The sequence below is a fragment of the Silurus aristotelis genome (genome assembly GCF_946808225.1).
Source record: "Silurus aristotelis genome assembly, chromosome: 8".
Classification (NCBI taxonomy): domain Eukaryota; kingdom Metazoa; phylum Chordata; class Actinopteri; order Siluriformes; family Siluridae; genus Silurus; species Silurus aristotelis.
In genome coordinates this window covers 21,389,817-21,417,146 of record NC_139581.1, presented here as the reverse complement: position 1 = coordinate 21,417,146, position 27,330 = coordinate 21,389,817, and the positions used below count along the sequence as shown (strand labels likewise).

Below are 27,330 nucleotides of genomic sequence, written 5' to 3'. Positions count from 1 at the left end.
TTCCTCATTCCACCACCATTCCATTCCACCATCTTTTAGTCTTCCATTTTTTTTCCAGATGTCATACCAAGTACCTTTCTAACTGTCTCCCTTATCCAGGACCTCTTCACCACCACTGAGCCCCTGTCCGACCTCTTCCCTGAATCTCACACTACAGTCCTCCTTCTTCAGTTTCCACCATCTTATTCCTCTTTCAGTCTTCACTCTCCTCCTCTTATTCTTCATCTCCACATTCATCCTACAGACCAGCATCTAATGCTGTTTTACTTCACTGTTCCCTGGCAACACCTTACAGTCTCCAATCTCTTTCAGGTTGCATCTCCTGCATAGAACATAGTCCACCTGTGTGGAGATTCCGCTACTCTTATATGTCAAAAGATGAATGAATGAATGAATGAATAAATGAATAAATTAGTATATGAATGAACGAATGGGTGCATAGTTATTCATTTATTCAAAAACACTGTCACAGTTATGCATGTTTTCAGCCATACAATAACTGTGTGTGTGATCAAGACCAATAAAGTGGTGTTACTGGAAATAGAATAATGATCCCCATATAGTTCCTTATGAAAGGAATATCTGTAAGCTCAAAGTATTTGTAGTTTGACTATGTGAGATGTGTGTACTTACTCATTTAGGAGTTAATTCATCTGTCCTTGATAGCACTTCTCAATTATTTAGATTGGAATGAAATTCAATCGTTGAAGGTGTTTGGACTGTCGAATAGGTAGATGGCAGACAGACAGAATGTGATGAAATATCCCTCTAGGACCTTATTACATCAGTATACCAAAACTCCAATCCAAGTCTTCTCACTGCCTACACTCATGTAAAAAAGATCTGTCCACCTTCTGGTTACACTCCTAAATGTTAAGATTCTTCAGCCTCCCTGGGCATAAGCTTATCCAATGATTATTAAATCATTATGAATCAACTTGAAAAACAATTAAAATTGCAAGTACTGATTATAAAGCCCTGTTTAATTTGTACATTTGAACATGACATTTACATTTTACGGCATTTAGCAGAAGCCCTTGTCTAGAGCGACGTACAAAAGTGCTTTGAGTCTCTATCAATAAATAAATGTACACTTGTACACTAGATTACAACTTAAGGTAAATCAGCCTACAACTCTGTTGAGGTATTTTTATTTTTTTTTTGACTTGCCACACATGGCATGGTTAATATTCAGTTGAAAATACAGGGTATTATTAGCTGAGCTTTTTATTCAACAGTGATCTATGAAATAGGGCTTTGCTAGGCTGATTATCCGTGTGCATCTAAAAGGATCCGGGAAAAGTAATCTCTAATTCATGCACTGTTCATCTTTATGTAAAGTCAATGTGGATGTATTCAGTTCTGTGCTAATTCACACTAGTATTTTAATGTGTTCTGAGAGACAGACATGGCATGCTTTAAATGACCATTGCACCAATGATGAGTTCACTAATGAATAATTAATCACATTAATAATAAATCACACAATTTTTTTTGTTATAGCTGAATTGCCATGCACATAGCATGGACAGGCAATTATAGATTCATATTTGTGCTTACTGTTTTTAATTAATTCAACTTAAAAATAGTCATGATACATGTACAGTGGTGCAGCCTATATCAAAATGCTGAGCTGATTGACAGTGGAGCCACACTGCCTGAGCAAAAGAATAACATTAAGTACAGCAGCCTTACTATGAATAAAAACGTACAGTATGTGGCAGTCAGTCACAATCCAGATTATAACAAGTAGAAGTGAAAATGCACAGACATGGACTAGAAGTTTGCTTTATATAACTTGAACATGGATACAAGATGACAGTGTAATATACATTTTGCGTCAAATTGACCTGATCATATCAATGAATTATTAATCCCTAATTTAAGAGTCCAAAATTTCTATATTTTCCTATTTGTCTGATGGTGAAGCCTGAATGCCCCCCTATACCCCCTGAACAGAATGAGAACCCACAGCAGGAGATGGGATTTACATGTTTTTGAGGATAACATGAAAAAACCCACCAAGCTGCCAGGATTTCATGACAACGTTCTAACCACTGGGCTCCCACCTCCGTAACCAGATTTTAAAACAAATATATATGTCTTTAAACAGCTTTTGGATATTGGACAAAAGTTGGACATGACTTGTCACCTGTTTTTGAGAAGATACAATGGCAAAAACAAAACATGCATATTGTTATTGCATAACAATAAACAAAGTGTCTTTTACAATCATGGAGTTTCAATTTGTGCTCTGGTGGTTTTAATCTGGTGGATGAAGTACACAAATCATGTACTTGAGTTAAAGTAGAGACTCTGTAAAATGCTAATCCAGTAAAAGTGCTTCCTTTAACCTTTCATGTGTGTAAAAGTACAAAGGTCTTCAACGGTAATTAAGTATCCAAAGTACTATGATTTATTATGGCTATAATGTTCCTATTACCATTTTTATCACAAGACTCTGTGCCTAATCAACTCAGTTGATGTGAAAAGACTCTAATGTTACTTTTAGCACACTGATCTATTATTAGAATGATATTAATAAGTCAAACACTGATTGATATCTATTAAAATTATCACGAGCCCAAAACAAAAAAAAAAATCATGCAAATAAGGCAATGGGTGTTGTGACACGTTCAAGTCAGGAGTTTCTTCCATCATTTATTCCTCTTAAAATGTTCTTCTTGCTGTTGTACCAATGCTGAACTGTATGTTTGTAGATACCACCAAGCAGCAGTCTTTCTTTCGGCTTCTCCCATTAAGGGTCGCCACAGAGGATCATCCGCTTGTTTGTTTTGGCACATGTTTTTATGCTGGAAGCCCTTCCTAACGCAACCCTCCCCATTTATCCGGGCTTGGGCCTGGCACTAAGGCTTGTGCAACCCTAATGGCTGAGGTTGGTTCCCTGACCGGGGATCGAACCCGGGCCGCAGCAGTTAGAGCGCAGCATCCTAACCACTAGACCACCAGAGAACCTACCACTGAGCAGCAATCAAAAGTTCAAAACAGAGCGTGTTCTTTACCCTGATTATCTAGTTAACGTGCTTGACCAGTTATGTCAGGGTTTATGCAGGTTGCACAAAGTCAAATTTAAGACTTTTTAAGAACTTTTAAAGACCATTAGGAATTAAATTAAAGACCAATATCACAACATCAAAAACACACATACAAATATTTTGGTAGCAACTGGCCCTAACCAAGCCCTCGATAAATTAAGCTAAGTATTGCTAACCTTGCAATTCCCCACAACTAAAAAATAAAATGGTACAATCTGAGAGAATTTTGCACCAATAAGAGAAAGCTGATTGGCTGTTGCATGTTGGTCTCAAGTTATAAGGAATCTTCTGTAATACTGCTATTGTACCAACAACAAATTCAAACTATGCTCTTCTTGGAAATTACTATTATAATCACTTTAAGATACATAAAAAATGCACATAGACTTTGGCACAGTTGTCTAGTGGGTTAGATTTCCATGTCAGTTCTGAGTTTGAGTTACAGTCTAAGCAGTTTTCCCATGATTTACTTGTATCAACCTAATATTCCCATGGGTTCTCTTGTTTCCTCCCAAAAATGTGTACACAAGTGGACTGATTAGAACAATAAAAGTGTGTGCACACAATGGGTTTGTAGGTCTTATTTTACTTTTCACCTACTGTTTCTAGAATTAGCTCTAGATCCAAAAACAGCCTGAACAGGATAAAATGAATACCAACTTATGTTTCAATGTTGAATTGAATTGCTTTTAGGACTTCATATACTTTGTAAACTTTAATAAAAAGAAATTATAGTGCTGCATTTATACAATAACGTTTAGCCCTCAATCTCCACAGATATCCATTCATAGTGAATGACAATATGTTCTGTCTAAATGGCAGTTTAAATAGGACACCCCTCTCACACAGCTGACACAACTATCTACTTTTGCATAAAATCGATTTGCTCTCTAATGTTTGTATTGATGTTAGCTCAAATCAATTTGACACTTCATACCAGGTTGTAACTTCTACTTGCCTCCAAGCAACAATATAGCAACAAATCAAACTACAATGACAGCAGCTGAAACAGTGGGAAAAAGGTACTACATTTTTCGAGCAAAAAGACAAGATATTAAATTAAGGATACTTTGAAATTGGATATACAGATAATGAAATGTTATAAAGTAAAATGTGATTGAAATGATACATGAAATATAATTTAACAGCAGAAAACAGCCTAGAGGAATGATCAGGTTTAGAAAAAATCAGTCTCGATTTATACACGGCTACACTCCTGCGCAAAAAAAGTAAAAAATAGCAAAATATTAATATTAATTAATATTAGTCTTAAGAACAAATCACTTTTCAAAAAATAATCATGAATCGAAGAAACAGATTAACTGACTTGCTACAGGATAGTGTTTCCTTTCTGATTTATTTAAAGGTTTTATGTTTTTAATGTTTTAAAGACCTATCGTTAAATTAGTGTTCCCTTTTTATAGAAAGAAAAGTCAGTGTAGCTCCATTCATTGTTGATGGATTTAGACAGATGATAATAATTTATTTCAAAAATTGTAAACCCAGACATATGTTTAATTTTACAATGAATATCATAATTTTAACTATACACATAGCTTCTAGCTTTTCCTCAAACACTGTAAAATATAAACATGCAAATGGTGGCGAATGAGTTTGAAGAGTTATTTTGTTTTATTCTCTTCTGACCAATGATTTGTTATTATGTCTATTAAAAGTGTAATATTTTGCAATTTTGGGCTTTTCTCAAATCAAATATATATGGTACATGGACTAGATGGTAGAATTTGACAACAAATTACAATGAAAAGTAAAAGCTAGACATTAAGTGTGGTACAAGACTAAACCAAAATCATGTTTGTTAAACCAAAACTTAACTCAGGTCTACAGACATGCCACATGATCTGTTGAGGTACAGTGGCTGATGGAAATTATAGTCATGTGTCGTCTTTGGCATAACTATGACACGCTAATGACACGATCATGAAAAATGATTGCATTGACTCCAAACATTTCATGTTCCTTACAGTCATTTAGAGCACTTTCTTTGCTTTTTAAAAACAATCAATTACAGATAGATATATTTACTGTATACGACTTCCACTGAGGAGAAAGTTGACATACTCCAAGATTACTGACTCTTTTCAACAGTCTGGATGACTGTCATAATTAACTCAGTCAAAACCTGGACTTCCACATGTGTAGTTTCTCCACAGCAGCAATGTCTGAAAGTACCAAGGCCATCTGTACAAACAATAGCATGCAAATATAAGAAACTTGGCCACACTGACACTGCACCAATTAGGGAAGAGACACAAATTAACCCTCAGAGATGAACTTTGGTATTAAAGGTCACTGAACCTTCACACAACCTCAAAAGAAACTAGTGATAGGGATCAGGTACAAAAAAGCTTGTACAGCCATTAAGAGAGTCTTACGTAGTCTGAAAGTCTGTCCCGCAAGGAAAAAGCCTCCCCTGTTCTAAGGCAGGCGGGTGAAGATTGCAGGTGCTTACAAGCCTCTTTACTGTCCAAATGAATCAATAACTGACCTGTTTGTTCATTGAGAAAAATACCATATATACGTAAAAGAATAGGAGTGAGGGTTTTTAATCTGATGAACCACCATACTGTACCAAATGTGAAGCATGGGAGTGACGGCATCATGATATTTGGACCAGGAACTGGTGAACGTAAGAAGCTTATCTACATATACTCATACAAACCCACAAGATATCAGATAGAATGATCAAAACCTAGTTTTTTGATAAATCGACCTCCAAATTTTTTATACTAGTTTTTAATGACAACAAAGTACAAGTACTAGAGTGGCCATTACAATGCCTTGACTCTCTGGAAAATTTGAGACTGAACTGATAAAGCCTGTTTGAGCAAGAAGGTCTAAAAATCTGACTGAGTTACAGTTCCGTTAAGAATTCCAGCAAAGTATTGTTAGTACGCTTGTGACCAAAGTATTTGAAAGTCATCAGCAACAAATATAAATTTAAATACTAATACAAACAAGTGTTTGTAAATCCTTAACAAATAAATTAAAGCTAATAAATCTGTCTCTTAGCAATTATTTTGAAAAGATCTGTTCTGAAAATTAATTACACCCTAATTGGTGCCACTAGTGATAAAATAAAATGTAAGTCATGAGTCATGAAAACTTTTCTTTGAATGTTTTTCTTAACTGTACTTCCAAATCCTTTCAAATGAATTTATGTAGTTTTATTTCCAGTGCTTTATAAAAGCAGGACAGAGGTCACTTAAAGAGGGCCATGCTTTAGTGCTTTAACTGAATAATATGGTTGCTACAAACACGCAACTCATCAAAAAAATGCAAAATTCACCTGTGTCATATAATAAATTTCATTCATATGCATTCTGAAGAATCCCAATTCAATCAAAAACCAAGAGCAGGATTCAAAAGACACAAAAGACAAAAGCAAAAAGAAGCCATAAAAGAGACCCCACCTAAAATGCAGCAATAGAGCATATGCATTCGAATAGAGAAAGCCCTAATAAAATCGACCCCCGAGAAACAGATTCTCTAATGACACTGATACTGCTAAAGAGAGTGAAAGTGTGGCAAAGACCAATCCTTACAACAAACTGAAACATTAAACAATTGTTTTCAATTGACAGAAAATTATGTTTATGGTTTTTATTATGTTAATGGACCATTGTTTAAATTTTTTTAATAAGTAAACAATGCACAGTCTGTATTTTCCACACAGAAAGTAATTTGTCTGACTGTGTCTAAATGAATACGTAGACAGATATTTGATACACTCAGAAAGCAGAATCCAGCAATATTATTTTATAATGTATAGCTTATTTATATAGCTTTATGCTGGTCTGGGTGACAGTGAATTTGATTCACCCTGAATGAAATTCCAGTCATCAACCATCATGTATACATACATATTCACATATTCATTCACATCTAGGGACATTTTACCACAGCCACTTGATTTACCTGCAGTTTTTTTTGGAAAGTGGGAGGAAACAGGAGATCCTGGAGGAAATTCAGAAGGAAAAAGGAAGAATTCTACACAGCCAATAATCTAAACTCAGTTAATAGCGCTGTTATGCAGCGATACCGCCATCTGAACCATTGTGCCACCCTACAGATTATTCAGTTTGTTTATACAAATCTGAGCCACTGATACTCTGTTGTGACATCAATCTATCTACGATTATACTATACTATTATACTATACTGCAAAAAATTTTCAACCAGTCACATCATTTAATTGTTAATAAGACAATTTTAGTTATACGCAGATTTTATTTTGATTATTACTAAGATTTTTTTTTTGTGTGACAATATTTACATTAAGCAGGGTATACATGATACGTGAATCTTTAAAGCTCTGTTGTGGAACCACAATGGCCTATGCAAGATCATTCATATGCCCCTGGCAGTTTCTTGGAGAAATGTAATTGCCCTTTCCAACAACGCTCACATTCCAAACCAAGGTCAATACCCAACCTCCCCAAATGTCTACATTCAAAACAAGCTCTCATCTAGAGCCCCCACTACCATCGACACCCTCCCATCACTAAAAGAAGACACACAAACACACACTGATCCTTTCTCTGATATCCCCCAACCCAACACTTGTAGTGTTTCAATGCCCTGAAGAAAAATACTACTTTTTTGTAATGAATGTAACACAAATTTAAGACAAAGAACATTAAAAAAAGCAGCACCCAGAAACTAATTACAGCATTTATTCATGTTGTAATTGGATCTATAGTATAGACTTGTTTTTGAGTTATTTCGTTTCGGATTAAACTTCTTTAGGCAAACAGGCTTATAAATTATCTCCAAATAATCTCTAATAATATCCATATTTGATTGCTTTGATAATGGTTGTTGTATTTTCCACCAGTCTGTGCTTCACTCCACATTGAGAACATTTTTAATAGCATTTCGGACTATGACAAAAATTCCCTTCAGTGTCACTAATTCAACAAATGAAATGATCATGGGCATACTGGTGGACAATTTAGTTTCAATATTGTATAGTGTTTGGTTCAGTGTTTAAATTCTAAAAAAAAAAAAAAAGGCTGATATTTGGAAACCATCACTTTAAACCTCCATTAATCCGTTGATAGGCAGCTTGTTGCAACACAATACATAATAGCTTAGTGTTAAAAGCTTGGTGAGGTTAGGGAGAATTGGCACTCCTGGCACTCCAGCCTCTGAATGGCTTTTATGTTTTCGTTTAGATTTGTCTTTGTGTTGTAAGGCTCACTAAACTGCTGGACATTAAAATACATATAAAATATATATATATATATGTATAATTTCCATTTTTTTCTTCTCAGTTGATAGATAGAAAGAAAGAAAGAAAGAAAGAAAGAAAGAAAGAAAGAAAGAATAGATAGATAGATAGATAGATAGATAGATAGATAGATAGATAGATAGATAGATAGATAGATAGATAGATAGATAGATAGATAGATAGATAGATAGATAGATAGATAGATAGATAGATAGGTGCAGTTTAGCATTTACCAGAAGAGCAAATAGTAGCAATTGTTCAAATTGACAAGTGCAGATAAATATGTAGTATATGTACAGCGCGTGTGTGTGTGTGTGTGGGTGTGTGTGTGTGTGTGTGTGTGTGTGTGTGTGTGTGTGTGAACATATGTACAGTAAATAAATATAAAGGCTATAGCAGTGAAAAATATCTATAGTTATCACACACATGTTTAGTAAAGAACTCCTTAGCTCATTGATAAATAATTCCTACCTTATACGCTATATTTCTACATGGTCCACCTCAAACCTTTTGTGGAAGTAGAAAAATGGCAACCGTTTCCAATCAATCACACAGAGGATACATGAGGAGAAATTTCACATAATTCAAAACAGGTGGTGTTTACTTTTTGGTGTTCCATCTTTCAAAGGGCAGACCTTTGCTCTGCTGGAACACAACCTGTCCCATGCATAATGTAACACTTTTTTACTTTTAGCAGAGCCTGAAGGGAGTCTACATTTGTGCTTTGGGATGTCTGATCCCTGTTATGAATTATAAAAGGGAGTGTTCTCCCCAGGCTCCAGGCAAGCATTGAGGGTCAAGCACTCTCGACTCGCTGAGAGCAGTAACAGCTGCAAGGCTGCCAAAAGCCCTCTAACCGCCATTAAAAGGGCCAACGGACCACACATTTTTAGGAAGCCCTCCTGTTCATTTTCTGTTTTTCTAACCACTGTTCTCAATTTCTTTATCAGTCTCACCTGTCTTTAGATTGTTTTAGCTGCTTCTTGAAGTTTCTTGGTGTTGTGTTTGCAATTTTCGTACATGCATAATGTTGTTTTGTAATATCTTTGTGTGTTAGTGGAGATTTATTTAATTATTTTGAATGATGAAGCTTAAATATGGCATGAATTATTTGCAAAAAGTCTTCCTGTTTTCGCCTTCCAGCATATGGAGGTGCTGCTTAAGCATGTAAATTCTGTAAACCGTTTAAACTTCATGCCAATTGTTGTTTTAGTCTATTACAAATTCTATTTTGTTATTTTAATTAAATTTATATATACAGTGAGGAAAATTAGTATTTGAACACCCTGCTATTTTGCAAGTTCTCCCACTTAGAAATCATGGAGGGGTCTGAAATAGTCATCGTAGTTGCATGTCCACTGTGAGAGTGGACATGCACCTACTCCTTGGTTATCCTGGTTGTGTGCTTCAGGTCATTGTCATGTTGGAAGACCCAGCCTCGACCCATCTTCAATGCTCTAACTGAGGGAAGGAGGTTGTTCCCCATAATCTCGCAATACATGGCCACAGTCATCCTCTCCTTAATACAGTGCAGTCGCCCTGTCCCATGTGCAGAAAAACACCCCCAAAGCATGATGCTACCACCCCCATGCTTCACAGTAGGGATGGTGTTCTTGGGATGGCACTCATCATTCTTCTTCCTCCAAACACGTTTAGTGGAATTATGACCCAAAAGTTCTATTTTGGTCTCATCTGACCACATGACTTTCTCCCATGACTCCTCTGGATCATCCAAATGGTCATTAGCAAACTTAAGACGTGCCTGGACATGTGCTGGTTTAAGCAGGGGAACCTTCCGTGCCATGCATGATTTCAAACCATGACGTCTTAGTGTATTTCCAACAGTAACCTTGGAAACGGTGGTCCCAGCTCTTTTCTCACCTTCCTTAGGATCATTGAGACCCCACGAGGTGAGATCTTGCATGGAGCCCCAGTCCGAGGGAGATTGACAGTCATGTTTAGCTTCTTCCATTTTCTAATGATTGCTCCAACAGTGGACCTTTTTTCACCAAGCTGCCCGTAGCCCTTTCCAGCCTTGTGGAGGTGTACAATTTTGTCTCTAGTGTCTTTGGACAGATCTTTGGTCTTGGCCATGTTAGTAGTTGGATTCTTACTGATTGTATGGGGTGGACAGGTGTCATTATGCAGCTAACGACCTGAAACAGGTGCATCTAATTTAGGATAATAAATGTAGTGAAGGTGGACATTTTAAAGGCAGACTAACAGGTCTTTGAGGGTCAGAATTCTAGCTGATAGACAGGTGTTCAAATACTTATTTGCAGCTGTATTATACAAATAAATAGTTTAAAAATTATATATTGTGATTTCTGGATTTTTTTTGTTTGATTATGTCTCTTACAGTGGACATGCACCTACGATGACAATTTCAGACCCCTCCATGATTTCTAAGTGGGAGAACTTGCAAAATAGCAGAGTGTTCAAATACTTATTTTCCTCACTGTATATATATATATATATATATATATATATATATATATATATATATATATATATATATATATATATATATATACACACACACACTCTAATCAAACGAAAGAAGATGCTGAAGATTTTCATTCTAAATGACGAGAATGAACATGATTAGAAAAGAGTGTATTAGAGGGACAGCACATGTACAATACTTTGGAGACAAGATGAGGGAGGTGCAATTGAGATGGTTTGAACATGTGTAGAGAAGGGGACATGGGCTATATAGGTAGCAGAATGCTGAGGATGGAGCCGGCCAGGCAAGAGGAAAAGACGATGGATTTGGTTGCGGGAGGACATGCAATTAGTTGGTTTGAACAAGGCAGATGTAGAGGACAGAGTAGTATGGATGATCCACTGTGTTGACCCCCTACGGAAACAGCCAAAAGAAGAAGAAGAAGAAGACTCTAATAAAACAAAATATAAAAAATGTTTACCATAAAATAAAAATGCATTTATTGGGGACACTTTTTCACAGATTTTTCTCATAATTTTTACAATGAACATTTATTTTCATTCATTCATAAGCCAGTTCAGTGGGGCCAACACAAAGCAACAATGTCGAACTCGAAGCATGTTAGCCAACTTGTTTTCTGTTCATTGGAATTTCACGTAAAATATATCCCTGACGCATTCCCTGCATTACTGCTCTAACGATGCGCTCATCCTAATCTAAAATGAATTGAAATCCTTCCAGTGAATTATTGATGGGAATGCTCTTGCTTCCTGAGTTGTACATAATGAGAGGAGTGTGCATTTTCATTGCTCTCAGTATTAACAAGCTGTTGTTTCCGATTATCACACAAATCAGCTGATATTAATTATTCAGTAGATCTAATATGATGGAATTATCTGAAACAAGATACGTCAGAGTGTAGAATGGACTCCGAGCGGTTTATTTGTTAGTGTAAAATATGTTAAAGTCAGATACAATAAATCAGTGAGTCAGTAGAGTTTATTTGAAAGTAATTATTCCAGGTGTACAGGTGCTTCTGTTCAGTGGAATCGGATGAGTCACAACAGTAGATAAAAGATGAGGTTGAATGTAAACAAGGTAAAACACAGACTTTTTGAAACATATACTTTTGCATTTCCTCCTTACACTCACTGGTCACATTAATATATGGACGATGTAACTGTAGAATATACATGCAAAATCAACAGATCAAGCGCTTTAATATTAATTTCTAATATTTAAATCGAACGTCTAAATAGGGAAAGATGTGAGCACGGTAAGCACGGCAGAGTTGTTGTCAGAAAGGCTACTTTCAGTATTTCAGGAATTTCTGAATATTGCATGATGTTTTCATGCATAAGATTCTCTAGAGTTGACGAAGAATGCTCCGAATAACAAAAACAAGAGAAACATCTTCTGAGTGACAGATCTGTGTGTGGAAATGCCTTGTTAATGACAGGTCGTCTGCACTGACAGGAAGTCTGTGGTAACTCAAATGCTTGCTGCCAGCATGGTGAGCAGAAACAGGTTCCACTTCCATTAGCTCATTGAGATGCATTCTGATGTTCATCATAAACATCACCTGAAGCTCATAACTCTTAAATGCCACATGATTGGTCAGATTGAATAACCGCACATTTTGTTCAAAAATGTCAAATTAAAATGTAAATATAAATGTGTCTTCAGTAAACTTTAATATGTCTCTGATTTTGACCACAGCTCTTCCATATACCGGAGATAATGAATAATAAACAATTCATAGTTTATTATCAAATATAATAATAAAAAGCAACATTTATGAGTTATGTGAATATTGCTCAAAGATCCCTTTTTGAAAAAAATGATCTCACTTGATTTGTAGCTTCCTTTTCATTGTGCTGTGGCTCTGTTAATGGTTTTGGCTACCAGATTTTATTTTTGTGCTTCCCATCATGCTTTTGCTCTTATTGACATTTAGATGGAGGAAGTGGTCTTTGCCAACAAAGAACAAAGCTGTCGATTGTGGATTGTCTCACCCCTGACACAGACATGTCTACAAAGAGCACATCATCTGAATATTTGAAGAAATGCATCTGCCCTGCGGGTACTACTGCACAATGGAAAAACGACAGATTTTCTATTAAATATATATATTTTTTTTTACATTGAAGGAAAAAAAGAAAAAATCAATGAAATGTGGTTTGTATTGCTAAAGTGAGTAGGTTCTGTCTGCCCAACAGTTGACCTTTATTAACATATGCTGTTTAGAACCAACATACTTACAGCATGTTTGTTGTGTGTGGTGGTTAGAATAACAGTGTACACAAACAACACAGGGTCGGTGCTAATGTACTAATGGTTCAGCACCAGGTGCTCTGAAAGGAATTCGGTGACCATTATGACCCCTGCCTTTAAATAGCACGTCTTATAGTATTTGATTCCATCAATACCACAACAATTTGAAATGGACAATTTGATTTCTTTAATACCACAAAAAAAAAATTTAATTTACTGAAATAAAACTAATGACATTTTATTTAAATGACATTTTCTCACATAGTGTAATAATAGATTTTCATAAACATGTAGTCACACTATAGACACATTTTTATCACTGTTCAGCAACATTTCAAAATATGAATATTAATCAGATACAAAACACTTTGTCACAAAAACAAGAAATTAATGTTTATTACATTAAAACATATTTCGACTGTGGCTTAATATTCAAATCTGGTTTTCTTTAAATCACATACATTTAAAGACAATAAATGCTGTTCAAATGGGTCACTAGTAGAAAATGTATGTGTTTGGAACCACAAGGAAAAAGTTAACTAATTCAAAAACATGTGGTTGCCAGGTGACTATAAAAACATGTTTAGAATGATATGATCTTTGCACTTGAATTACTCATTGATGGTATGAACGTAGCTCGATGCAGAAGCTGGTTATTTGGCTTACACAGCGAATGCACCTGCAATTTACAACAACTCTGCTATTTTTAATTGTAATATATACAGAGTTTGTTTCTCATTTCATCATATCATCATACCATGTCTCCATTAACTTTTCATTTCATTTAACTTGACAGATTTTAAAGGAACATTAAATCTTATTATGGATCATATTCTGCGCAAAATTGTTATCAGGTACTAAAGTTCATTGCGAGCCAACGTAATGGTTCCATATGGAGTAAATTTAATAAAGAATAAATGTGCTCATATTTGCACTTGGTTTTTCTGGGCAGACAAAGCCTTGTTCTGGAAAACACTTCAAGAGCTGATGCTATTCCCTTTATTCGTGAGAGTTTCAATATATCTTCTTATAGTGCTATTAGTTTTTTTTTTTTTTATAAATCTGATTAACCTACAATGTCCTTACAAACAATTCAAACAATAGTTTACAGTCAGTCTCCAATGTCACATGAAGCCAGTTTCTTTGTTTTTTATTAAAAGTCATTTTTACACCTAATTCTTTGCAACCTCTTTTTTAAGTATTAAAATGTATTTATTCATCTTTAGTGAGTGCTTAATCCTGGTCAGGACCATAGTGGGGACAATTTAGTTGAACCTACAGCAGGATGATTTTAGGACATGGGTGGAAACCAGAGAAAGGAAGAGAACCTCACAGGGTGTAGGGTGGGTAATAAATGCATACTATAAATCTAGAAATCAAGAAATAAGAAAAAAGAAAGTCAGATCGATCCAACCTTTTCATAGAGGTTAATTTATTCAGGAAATAAAAGTATTGTATGAAACTACAGATTGTTCATGAATGAGTTGTAGAAAATACTAAATTACTGAAATAATTATAGTCCAATGTCAGATCCCCTCCATTATACCTATAAATATAAACAAACAAATAAATATTGGTAATCTTAACATCTCTAGATAGAACAATGAACTCTTTTAGAACAGGGTTGATGATCCAGTGGTAAGATTCCCTTACAGCATCTTGTCTAATTATTAAATTCATGTAATTTTTCAAGATTAAATGAGCTTCAGGTCATTCCCTTCATTCATTTTTCTTGTCTACATTAATTCACTTTTAATTTTTAATTAACCATGTATCAAAAATGAGAGTAGATGTTACTGTAGAGTTTGTCGTTGATGATAATGACGACCATCATGAACATCATTACTGTAGTGATATATCAAATTATAGACCTTTATCTATGTCCATGTTGGATTATAGAAAATTCATAATAAAGTACTATATATGCCACCTCAGTAGACATGCAGTTTCTTTTGTTCTGTGTTAGTATTTAAACAAAAAAAATAATTCAGTGCATGTGTCTGAATGTTTCTTATATTTATAGTCCCAATTGCTAATTGCTTTAAGAATAATATAGAAATAAACAAATGAGATACAATTTCTATCATACTTCTAGGAAATCATCCTGATGTAATTAACTTCAGCTTTAAACTGTAAACACACTAAATTACGCAGCTAGACCATCCTAATAAGTCATTAAGTATATATTAATGATATTTTTTATAAATACAATACATACAGATATGAAGATCCAGTAATTCCATTATTGATATTGTTTTCTAAATGAATTGTACCTCTATACATTTCCCATTTTATGAAACCACAATAACCCACATGTCTAATATTCATGTCTCCCTGCAACCACTTGCTTTTCCTGAAAAAAAAAAAAAAAAACGCCCCAAAAACAAATAAGATCAATAAAAATTCTGTGCAGTTTTACACTTTTGTGTACTTTTACACACATTTCCCTCCAGGACAGTTAGACGAAGGATAAATACTTAACCGTCAATACTCTCATCGATTTTTAAATAACACGAGGGAAGCAGATGCAAGTGTAGAATCATCTTTTACTTCAAAAACCAAAAACATTACAAACAAAACACTGAATACCTAAAAACCTAAACAAGACATGGAGAGGCACTGAATGCAGTGAAGGGTGAAGCTTTTTATACAAGTACTTATCAAGGTTACAAGCAACAGCTGATCAGTAACATGTGACAAACAAGGAAGTGCGGTGGCTGTTGTGTAATGTAGTCCATATGTAGAATCCGGACAGGGACCATAAGTACGTTGAGTTTATAGAGCACTGGCAATGAAAATTAACAGATAAAAACCTTCACCCACTCCTATAGATTTATTACCTATTATAGCTATATTTATTTTATCGAATGAAATACTATCCAATGAGACACAATGGACACACACACTTACACACAAACAATCCAGGTCAAACAGGTTTATCTATTTTGGCACAATAACAAAGTAAACACAGACTAAACTGATTTCTGATGTCTGTGTATCAAGAGATGAATGTGTTCAGGCAACAGGGTTAAGCAGAAATAATGAAAAGGAGGATTGTGATGCCAAAAGAGTTGAATAATTATTGTCCAATGTCAAATGTATTTATAAGTAACTGGGAGTGGCTGCAATGGCTTTTTCTATTCTATTCTATTCTATTCTATTCTATTCTATTCTATTCTATTCTATTCTATTCTATTCTAGTCTAGTCTAGTCTAGTCTAGTCCAGTACAGCTATTGTTTCTGACACAGCTTATAATAATAGTGGTATATTAGTATATTAATACTGGAGTATTAGTATTAGTGTCCATTAAATAAGATTTTTTTTCCAGCTAGGTTTCAGTGAGTTTGTAACCAGTCACTTGCATTCAGGAAATTGCCATGTAACCTGTGTAAACCTTCAAGACTTTAAATTATCATCTAAATTGAACACTAAATCTGACATACAGTACATGTAAAATACATGCACTGAACTGTAACCATTTCAAACAACATTATAGCTTTTACAAGGTTATTTCATTTGGCTGGATTTCACTCTCTTATTGCCACAAGAACATTAAAGACATCCCAATGACTTACTTGAAATGATTTTTCTTAAATTAACCATTTTTTTTAAATGATCGTTGCGCTAATGAGGTTGTACATTCAAAGTGACCCCATCAGCCATAAATCTCACTAAGAATAAAGGAAACAAGAAGTGGTAAAAATGACTTTATTCCCTTAGATGATCTTCAGCGAAAAATCAAGTGACTAACATTTCATAGAGATAAACGTGTTCAGATAATAAGGTTGAGTGAAACTTAAATGTACATATACATTTTTCATAGCTGAGTCATACAAAAGGAAGATTGAATAATTATATGACAATTTTTGTTATAATTAACTGGGAGTTGCTGTAACTGTTTTGATCAAAACTTTTATTTTTATCTTAAATGTTTATCCTAAACATTTATAAAGTTCTATTCTATTCTATTCTATTTTATTCTATTCTATTTTATTCTATTCTATTCTATTCCATTCTATTCTATTCTATTCTATTCTATTCTATTCTATTCTATTCTATTCTATTCCAGTACAGTTCTATTCCAGTACAGTTGTTTTCAATTTTATTCCACATTTCATTGTCGGAAAGAGGCAACACTCTGTTCTCTTGAGAAAAACATCTCAATCTTTCACAACCTGATTTGACACGCAAATAATAATGACGATTCGTGAATACGCAAATGAGCAAGTGGCTTTCTTTTAGTTTAGGGCGTGGTTCAAAAGAACATTTCGAAGGGTCAAAAAAGTAAACATGAACAAAGCCACAGCCCCATCTTCTGGTGAAAGTTAAATATTGCAGGTGTACAAGATTTCCAATAATCTTTAATAATTTTCGACATAGTTATTATAATGATAATAGATATAAAAAAATCTGCTAGAACTAAAGACACTGCTGCAAACTAATTTTCAATTAACAAATAAAATGACAGCATTATGTCAAAAAGTAGAAAAATACATCATTATTTAATGGACAAATAAAATAAAAGTAAATAATAATAATTAAAACCAAATATTCAGCGCTGACTAACTGATTACAAAATGTAATTGGTAACGGTCATTGTCAATTAAAATATAGTGGAGTAAAAAGTACATATAGTTAATTAGAGAGTAAAAGCTGCTTGTATCTTCAATACACAGTAAAACTAGAAATGACTTAAGAACAGTAATGAAGTACATTTACTCAAATTCTTTACACCACTGCTTACTTACTACTACTAAAACATTATATAAGGTGGTGTGGTCAACATTAAACATCATGTTAACGCCTAAAATATTTGGGGTAATAAAATGACAACAATTTTTACAGGTAAAAAAGTTTCATGACTAATATGTTGTACATATTGTGTGGCATATAGTTGCCGATTGTGGCCTTACATCTCAAAATGAGCTTAAATATGACTGCTTCTGAGCACAGTTTTATGAACCATTATTAAAGATTAGAACAAGTGTGTAGCAGGGTTTATTTAGAGTGATTTATAAAATATTAAGTTATAATTTTTTCACTTGAATCTTCTTGGTTGGACTTTGTCACCTGGAAATTAAATTCTGATATGACAAATTTTTTTACATCACATAAACCTGCTTTTAAACATGGGAGTCTTGACTTGTTATTCGACGGTATATGTGTCACCACTAGGTGTCAGTGAAAACACTTAATATCAGGTAATGTCGAACAGAAAGTACATAGAATAGCGATAAGTGAAGATATCTTAATGTGACTGGAGTTCTTGTCTTCATTAAATACATATTTTGGTGACAATAAAGTTGGCATTAAATAGAAATGATTCTGTCTCTCCTGCATCATACATTCTATAGGGACAAATGTCTATAGGCCAAGGTTTTCTACAATGCTTAGGAACCAAAGGCCAATTTTTCTTTTTGCACATTCCATTAAAATCAGGATTTTGTTGGTGCATTGCACAAACTGACTGTATTCTGCCTTCATCAAACTGATGAAATGCTAATGGTGATCTGTGCAAATATAAAAGCTTCTTTGATTACAGCTTGCTCTCACACTTGGCAAATGCCTCAGCATCCAACATACATGAACTCTTGCTGCACAAACATCAGCAGTACAACAGATCACACCAGCTAAACAAATATCATACATGAAATTGTTATAAGTGCAGATCAGATTTGAACATACAAAAGGCAAGAACTGAGGTAAGACAGAACACTATAGCATAGGTTTGAAAATCAAAAGGTAGAAATAGTAGCATCTGCAGTGGAAACACCAGAGATTGTACATGTTCTTGAGGTAAAAAGTGAACAATATGGTTGATAGATGTTCATCTGTGTCCACACACACACACACACACACACACACACACACACACACACACACACACACAGAAAGCATCTACTAATACTCTTTTCATGTCCCCCCCTGAAGCCACTTAAAGTAAAACTGTTGACCTACTCCTGAGTAGATTTACCTGTTCCGTGCTAGTTCTCTCAGTTAGAGATGGAGTCAGAAAATAACTACCCCACTTACAAAAGGTTGACATCACTGAAAAGTGGATGCTTCTCTTCAGTTGTTGCTCCTTTGTGAACACTCTTGCATTGTGCTGAACTGCTCCACACAAGTATGGCCAGTGACAGTGTGCCTAAAGACCAAAGCTGTTTTCAGATAGACTGATAGAGCGCATAAAATCTCAGCCTTTCAATTTATGGCCTCTTACATACACAAGATATACGTGACACTTTTGACTCTGAAAGCTGTTCCGACACAATTTGTATTGTATACAGTTGCAGTGTGAGTGTTTCATCATGGCAGTGAAACACTTGGACTGTGTCCAGAGAGCAATCGTGGAAAGTAAACAAAGGCTTTCTAATCCAATATCATCCTCTACACCATTGGCTGTTTAAATGGTTGGTATCCCAGAGTGCCAGAACGCACTGAACATCCTGTCTTGACACAGTGTTGACACAGCTGAGGCATGAGAAAAAAGTGGGGACCCAACAGTGTTGTGGTTTTGCTTTGGATAGACTCATTATGTGTCATCAGATCAGCTTTAAGCCAGAGAAATACAGGTGCTTGGTGCTAAAGAGGGGGAGGACGACTGTCTAGACCTGAATTTGATCCACTTTTCTCTAGGAGGCATCAAATTACCATCAGTCACAGAGAAGCCTATTAAAGGCATTGAGAAGACCACTGACAGCCGTCTGATGGATGCTTCATCCATTAAGGTCAGCATTAAGGTGTGAACTGGGAGAAAATAAAGGGTGGACAATGCAGTGGACCAGGCTATGAATCATAGCTATGGCAGAAGGCTCTTGTGAGAACAGAGTAGAGATTGGTGGCATGGTGGCATTGGTGCGTTTAAAGTTTTTATGCAAATCTCTGTAGGACAAACTCTCGCACTGCACCACGCTGTCTGAGAACCTCCAGCACTGCTCGACTGGTACCTCCTTCTCTCAGAATGAGAGGTAAGTACACTTCAAGGCTCTTCTCTGCTCTGGCACGGAGGTGGTGGAATGACCTTCCCCTAGATGTCCGTACAGCAGAGTCCCTGACTATGTTCAAGCGACGACTGAAGACCTACCTCTTCCTGAAATACTTAAATTAGCACTTTCCAAGCTTGTAGAATTCAAGGGTTATATTTATATTAGGTTTGTAATCTTGCGTACCAGTGTAGATTTATTCATTACTAGAGACTCAAAGCACTTTTGTACGTCGCTCTGGATAAGGGCGTCTGCTAAATGCCGCAAATGTAAATGTAAATGTAAATGTAAGTGTACACACATGTATATCTCTCACATTGTTATTTCTATCACACATTAAGTAATAGTATAAAGACCACCCAATGTTGAGGCTAAGAATAATGCAGTTTCTAGTGTTACTTCATGAACGGGCATGATACAAATGCACATTAAACACATTCTTCAGGTAAACACTTTTTCTGGAGGTAAGGACATGTGCAATAGAGTGTTTAATACCCACACCTGGATTGTAAAAGAGTTATAACACAGTGGGACACAATGGGTTGATGGGTACTTTGCTCAACAAAACGCTTCCCAACTATAGTAAAATAATTATCAGTATCAAATTAAATCCAACCAGGCATAACATTATGACATTATAACATTATGATGGGTGAAGTGAATAACGCTGACTATCTCTTCATAATGGCACCTGTTAGTGTGTGGGGTATATTAGGCAGCCAGTAGCAAAAGAAATGGCCAAGCATAAGGATTTGAACAAGTTTAACTAGGCCCAAAATTGTGACGGCTAGACGACTGGGTCAGAGCATCTCCAAACCAGCAGCTTTTGTGGACTTTTCCCAGTCTGCAGTGGTCAGTTTCTAATAAAAGTGGTCGAGGGAAGGAACAGTGGTGAATCGGCGACAGGGTCAGGGGCGGCCAAGGCTCATTGATACACGTGGGAAGAGAAGGCTGGTGTATATAAAGCAATGTATTTTAAACTGGAGTTCATACTTATGGGTCATTTCAGACAAAATGTAGTCAAATGTAATGTGTTTATTGGAAATACACTTCCATAAGTACGTACATCTGCAATGAAAAATTACTTTTTACAAAATCAATAAACAACCAACCAAGTTATAATGGGATATGGCATTTACATAAACATATTGCTACTTAAACACAATGATATACACAAATGCATATAGAATTATCAGCACCCTTCATAAAAATAAGCAAACATGATGATTTAAACACTAACTACAAAAATAAACATTTTTGAATAGTAACAGCAGACACTATTTAATCCCTTTTTTCACAAACATACCACCAGTTTATATGCATTAACGCATCAAACTTTCAATATTAAAAATGATGACCTGTAGCTGTGTTAATCATATTGAACCCAGTGTTTTGTAGAAATGCTTGCATTATGCACTAAATCATTTTTGTGCTTAATAAACTTGATTAAATAAAACATGCAAAGTCTGTGTAAGTTTGAGCTCAAAGAATCAGTTATTGTATGTGTTCTATTGTATGTGCTGTATTCTTTTAACTATATTACATTTTTACTACTATATACTACTTACTACATTTTTATGAAGGGTATATAATAAAAACTAGGTAAGGTAATAAACAAAAAGCTGCCTTTGTCTACATTTTTACAATAAGTATACTTTTTTTTTATCAAAACAGATGATGGTCTGAAACAGGATGTATTTAGTTTAAAGAAATAGCATAGCCAAATATAAAGAAAAAAAATAGATTGTAAAAATGGCATTAACTCTGGCTGTGCCAACATATCATTTCTGTAACTGGCAGTGTCTCCAATGGAAAAATATTTCGAAGAGCAAAAGTAGTGTTGCGTTCTTTATTCAAAGCTGGAGTTTGATACGCCAGTCAGAGAAGGGGGACTGGATCGGCGCAGAAGCCTGATGGAAAGGATGAAGAAGCTCAGACTCAACAGGCCCAACACTGTCACGCCAGCAACAAGAGCACTTGTCACTGTGTCCAGTGGGGAGGAGGAGGTGCTAGGTGAAGCTTTAGTGAAATAGGGACAGAGAGAGTCTTTTATTAAGAATCATTTCATTTTTTTTTTTTTTATAACTAGTGACACTTAAAGTACTTGTTACTTCAAAGCCAGGGTCGGGGTCACATTACTCCCAATACACAATGCAGATTTTAAATATGGTCTCTCAAAACTACAATACCCAGGACTCAATAACTCAACTTAACAGTGATCGCACACACAGGAATCCAGGAAGGGTCAAAGTTTTCCTAGGAGTGTGTCCTCCATCTATTCAAATGGGTGTTCACACACCTTTTAAGAGGGCAAGGAAGTTAGAAAGAGACTCCTACCCTCAAGGGTAACCTAGGCAAAACAAGCTGGCACTTTCTGTTAAGATAAGCTTTCATCAGTTTCCTCACTGAACATGTCGGCCATGCCTTGAATCTCTGATTGACCTGTACATTCACCTAGACCTGCTGCAAATGTGCCTTAGGGAGGTTACAGGGAAAATAAACTCTGGGGTTCTATCGTCCATTGTACCAATCCGTGAAAACTAGTACCTTAACAGCAAATGTCTTCCTTCATCACCATGAAGTTCCTTAAAGTGCATGCACACACCTGATCCTCAAATCTCCTGCACAGAAATAACATACTGGCACACACATACTGTATGTCTGTGCTACTGAGCTCATATTGTACTTCTTTTCCATGTAACCACGATTATACCGTGTCCATCAGAAATAGACACTTCCCAGCTTTCACAGACCACTAAAACCTCAGGCATATTTAGTCATATTTTTTCCCAAAGGCTTATCTGCAATCTTACCATCTATCCATCCCTTCCCCAGAGGAACACATCTTACAACACTAGACATGCTCTGTAGGGGGTATAACCTGGAGCATGTATTGGAAGATCCCAGATGACATTGTGACCCAATGAGGAGACCAATTTTCATCCCAAGAATGGGGGAGAGAATTTGGGGTTTTCCATTAGCCTAACCTTCAAGTAACAAACCCCCCTTCTCCAAGAAAATGAACAAGTGGAGGGAACTCCCAGATCAACTGATTCCTTGGCACATTAGTGCAGACAATTAGGATGACTGCATTACCATTCTTACATCTACTTTTTATATTTTCTATTGTTAGTTTTAATGTGCTAGCTAAGATTTTTAAGATTATCTAGATGAAGCTTGTTAGTTGTCAGTTAACATTTGTTTCATAATATTCCCTTCTTCCTTAGGGGGCAATAATTTACCACCATCAACTAAAATGTAAATGAGATTTAAAATAAAATAAAACATTTTTGTGAAACTTTCTTTTTTGTGGGTTTTTTTTGCCACTGCTGTATGGCAATTAATTGTATTGTGAATGAAAAAAAAAAAAACCTTACCAAGCTGTGAGTTGGAGGTTGAGGTTTCATCTGCAAAAGAAAAAGACATTTAAAGGCTATAGTATGGTGATGGGGAAGATTGTGTATGCACAAGTAGGAAAAAAGTTTTTTGGTTTTCTGGATGATAGTAAAGTTAATGGAAATATATAAAAAAATGTAACTGTAAGTATGATTTGGATGTATGTAAATTATGATGTAAATAATTCGCACAAAATTGCCAGGACACCTTTATCCCTGGTAGTTCTGTATAATATGCATTAAGCCAAATAACTGAATAAGTCAAAGGGGGAAGATTTCACCAGTCTGCTACACTCATGACTACAGTTTGCATTTGATCACCTCAACATCATTTAGCTGTAATAAATGGCCATTCGGTGCCACCCAGCTGGGGATGGGTTCCCTCTTGAGTCTGGTTCGTCTCAAGGCAGTAAGATTTGAGACAATGGCAGTAAGATTTGAGACAATGGCAGTAAGATTTGAGACAATGTTCATTGTTAAAAGCGCTATACAAATTAAAATAAATTGAAGTGAGTTGAAAACACAACCTTGACTATTTTACTATTTTCTTACCGCCTCTGGTGATTATCGGGCCTGCGGTTATGATAGCATCTTCAGAGGAAGCATGTGGCACTATAGTGTCCTCCCTCTTTTTTCTTATTCCACAGATCTGAGATACCATTACCACAGATATTAAGTATTAAGATTTCAGTCTGTCTGAAAAGCCTTTAGTAATAGAACACAGTCTGTGTTAATTAACAATAAAAAAGAATTACAAATTTACCGGCAGCAGCATTGCACAGTCGTCTACCCGACACAACTTTGTGACACAGTGCAAGAAGACAGTGGACATCTTCTGGTTTTTGTGTTTCACAAACCGAAAAACTTCAAAGGCAAAGCGGCCCATCTGGCTTTTCCCATTCTCAAAAACTGTGGTCTGTGGATCTTTGTGACATCTATTAGGAAATGAAGACTCAAGCTCAAGTAAGACTCAAACTATCCCTTAGTATACACACACACACACACACACACACACACACACACAGACACACACAGAGAGATAAAGCATTCTGGAAAAGGCCATTGTAAGAGATTTGTATAGCAAATGGTTGGTTTAAGCAGGTAATGAGCTCTCTGCTGGTTAATGCGCACCTCTTAACGCACCACTTTAGATAAAGTGAAATTACCCGAAGAAAAGATCGTAGCGTATCTCATCATTGGGATTCCCAGAGGGGGTGGTGTAACAGTAATCCATCAGTATATTCCATCTAGGGGTGGACGGGGTTGAAATAAGCATTTGTGTTACTGAAGCCATTCAAATCTCTGATCGTAAAGATTTTTTAAATAAATGTTAAGAATCTATATATAAGTTGAATGAAAGAAATTCAACATATGAAATATGTAATTAGTATTCATGTTTTGTTGTAATAACTGTATATTGTCATGATAGTTTATTAACATTTTTTTTTTCAAAACAAGCAAGGGGCAAAGTTAGTGTGCACTTCATAGCAAAATTCATTTTGTAGTATGGAGATTTTATTTAACAATACCTTCTATCAAGATTAGTCGCCTTGACAGCAGCAAACACTCTAGTCTTCAGAGCCAGACCAGCCATTGGAATGGACAACTGCTGACCGAAGGATGAATCCTAAGAAGCAATGTGTATTAATTTATATATATATATAAATGCACCCATCTATTAAACATTGACCATGATAAAGCATGCATACACAAATAAAGGAAAAGGAGACAGTATCATTAACAGAAACCTAATATAGTGACTAGTGCAGTAAATATTAATATAAAACTTTGTATGATACAAATGTTTGCACAGACACTTCTTTCTCTTAATAAAGCGAAAACAACTAAATATCAAATGTACTCACATTGTATAGAATCAAGCTCAAGGTGCTAACAAAGGTGCCATTGTTGTCTTTTACTGCTATTGCTGCTGATGATCTTGAAAAAGTAGAGAAAGAAAGTGCCTTTATTTGTCACGTGTACATTACAGCACAGTGAAATTCTTTCTTCACATATACCAGGGTGCAGGGTCAGCCATGATACAGCATCCCTGAGACAATTAAGGGCCTTACTCAAGGGCCCAACACTAGCAGTATGGTGGTGATGGAGCTTGAACCCCTTGACATACTAATCAGTATCCCACAGCCTCTACCAATGAGTCACCATTGAACAGGCCAGATGTTCAAAATGTACAACACAGTGCATTAAAGTAACATAAAATTTGATCTTTTCATATGCAGATCAATTAACATTTAAAAAGGTAATGTTGATCAAATAATACACTTCTACCCGCATCCCTTAAATTTAACTTTTGGATCATTTGATATTAAAACAGCTCTACAGAGGAGAAGACTTACGATGCCAGCTGAGAGTTGTTAACCAGATACTCCAGAGGGTAACTGCAGCTGAATTTATAAAGCAAGCCTGGCAGGTAGCTAATGATGGTTGGAGGGTCAGGGGTATCAATGTAGCCTGATACATTCCCAATCTGTACCAGGGACATGTTCCCAAAAGCATTGTAGCCCTGAGCTGCAGAAACCTACAAAAAGACAGATTATTATAACTGGAATATAACTGTCATAACATTTTATAACAGATTATTTAAAAGCAGCTATTAATGTAGCCTTTAAAGAGTCACCATTACTAGACTAACAATTGCACAACACAATGCTATCTTAAAAAAATTGTCAGTTATTAAAACTAATATTAGCTTGAAGCTTTACAACCATGAACCACAAATAATTTAAAGATAGTAAAGTGCACTGGTGGTTTGACTTCTCCTGACCAAACAACAATATTTAACAGTTCTCACCACCAGCATGTTTCCACAGGCCTCCAGCGTGCTGAGGCTAATGCTGAACAGCACTGCTGTAGGGAAGGTGTTGTTGTTAATAAAGCCGCGGCACTGGGCGTCGCTGTGATGGCCATTCAGTGCCAGGTCAGCATCAGTGTAGCCCGAGTAGAGCACCGGACAGAAGTTGATCTTTAGTGTGATGGTCTGCACACCACAGTACACAGTAATATCTCGCTCAGCTGCAAATATACATAAAATTAAGGAAATAATAGTTTAGTTTCAAAAGAAGCACTTAGTCTAGAAAGAGAAGCAGCTAATTGTAGGTATTTATCTCCTTACCTGGAAATCTACTGTGGAAGGCAGGATCACAGTTATAGCCATTAAACTGAGTAAAAGCCAAAGGCAATCCAGGTATTAAAAAAATGAAAAGGCATATTAGCTCCATTTTGGCACCTGGAAAAATGGTGATAGCGAGACCCATGTGAAAAAATTTATCCACTGCCAAGGATGAAAGGTATGTTCTAAAAAGAAAAAGATAGTGTAAGATTTTTGTGTCACTTACTGTTCTTCCCTGAATCAAATGCGTTTAGCAGAGCCCCATGTGCTCTGACCTGCTGCCTTCAAATGAATGGCTATGCAGGCTCCAAAAAGATGACATCTGCAATCCAGCCACCTGCTTAGAACCAAGACATGGAGTTATTATCAGAACTCTTCAACAATACGAGCTGTCCTGCCCAACATGGGAAAATGCATCAAATTGGACTGCCTTGAACAAATCTTTTCACAGGCCTGGAAACATGAAACTCCTTTGCAATTTCCCACTCATATCCTTATGCCTTGATCTGCTTCTGTCATCAGGCACTAATGTCTGCACTCAGCAGGGGGCTAAATCATGGAATTATGTTTTCGTCAGCCACTGAAGGGACTAAACGGGCTTTTCTCTGAGTCTGTCTATCAGGAAAGGATGGAAGGGTAGGCAGCTGACTTTGACGCATTGAGACTCAAGCTCATCTACTACATCAGGCCACTTATCTGCAGCTAATGATGCTAGCTGGATGCTAAAATCAAATTCTTGGTCCTTTCAGTGAAAAGAAATCTGGAAAAGATTAAATAAATAAGGTGGTATG

General features: G+C 35.8%; 1 protein-coding gene across 1 annotated transcript; it reads right to left on the bottom strand.

Annotated features, from left to right (window-relative positions):
- Positions 1 to 21,863: 21,863 nt before the first annotated feature.
- On the bottom strand, positions 21,864 to 26,684 carry zpld1b (zona pellucida-like domain containing 1b; the record flags this gene model as incomplete). Its single annotated transcript, XM_083549601.1, has 10 exons — positions 21,864 to 22,033; positions 23,392 to 23,421; positions 23,962 to 24,058; positions 24,173 to 24,344; positions 24,576 to 24,656; positions 24,939 to 25,036; positions 25,275 to 25,347; positions 25,767 to 25,948; positions 26,222 to 26,442; positions 26,543 to 26,684. The coding sequence occupies 10 exons, from the start codon at positions 26,682 to 26,684 to the stop codon at positions 21,864 to 21,866; spliced, it is 1,266 nt and encodes a 421-aa protein (XP_083405727.1).
- Positions 26,685 to 27,330: the final 646 nt, after the last annotated feature.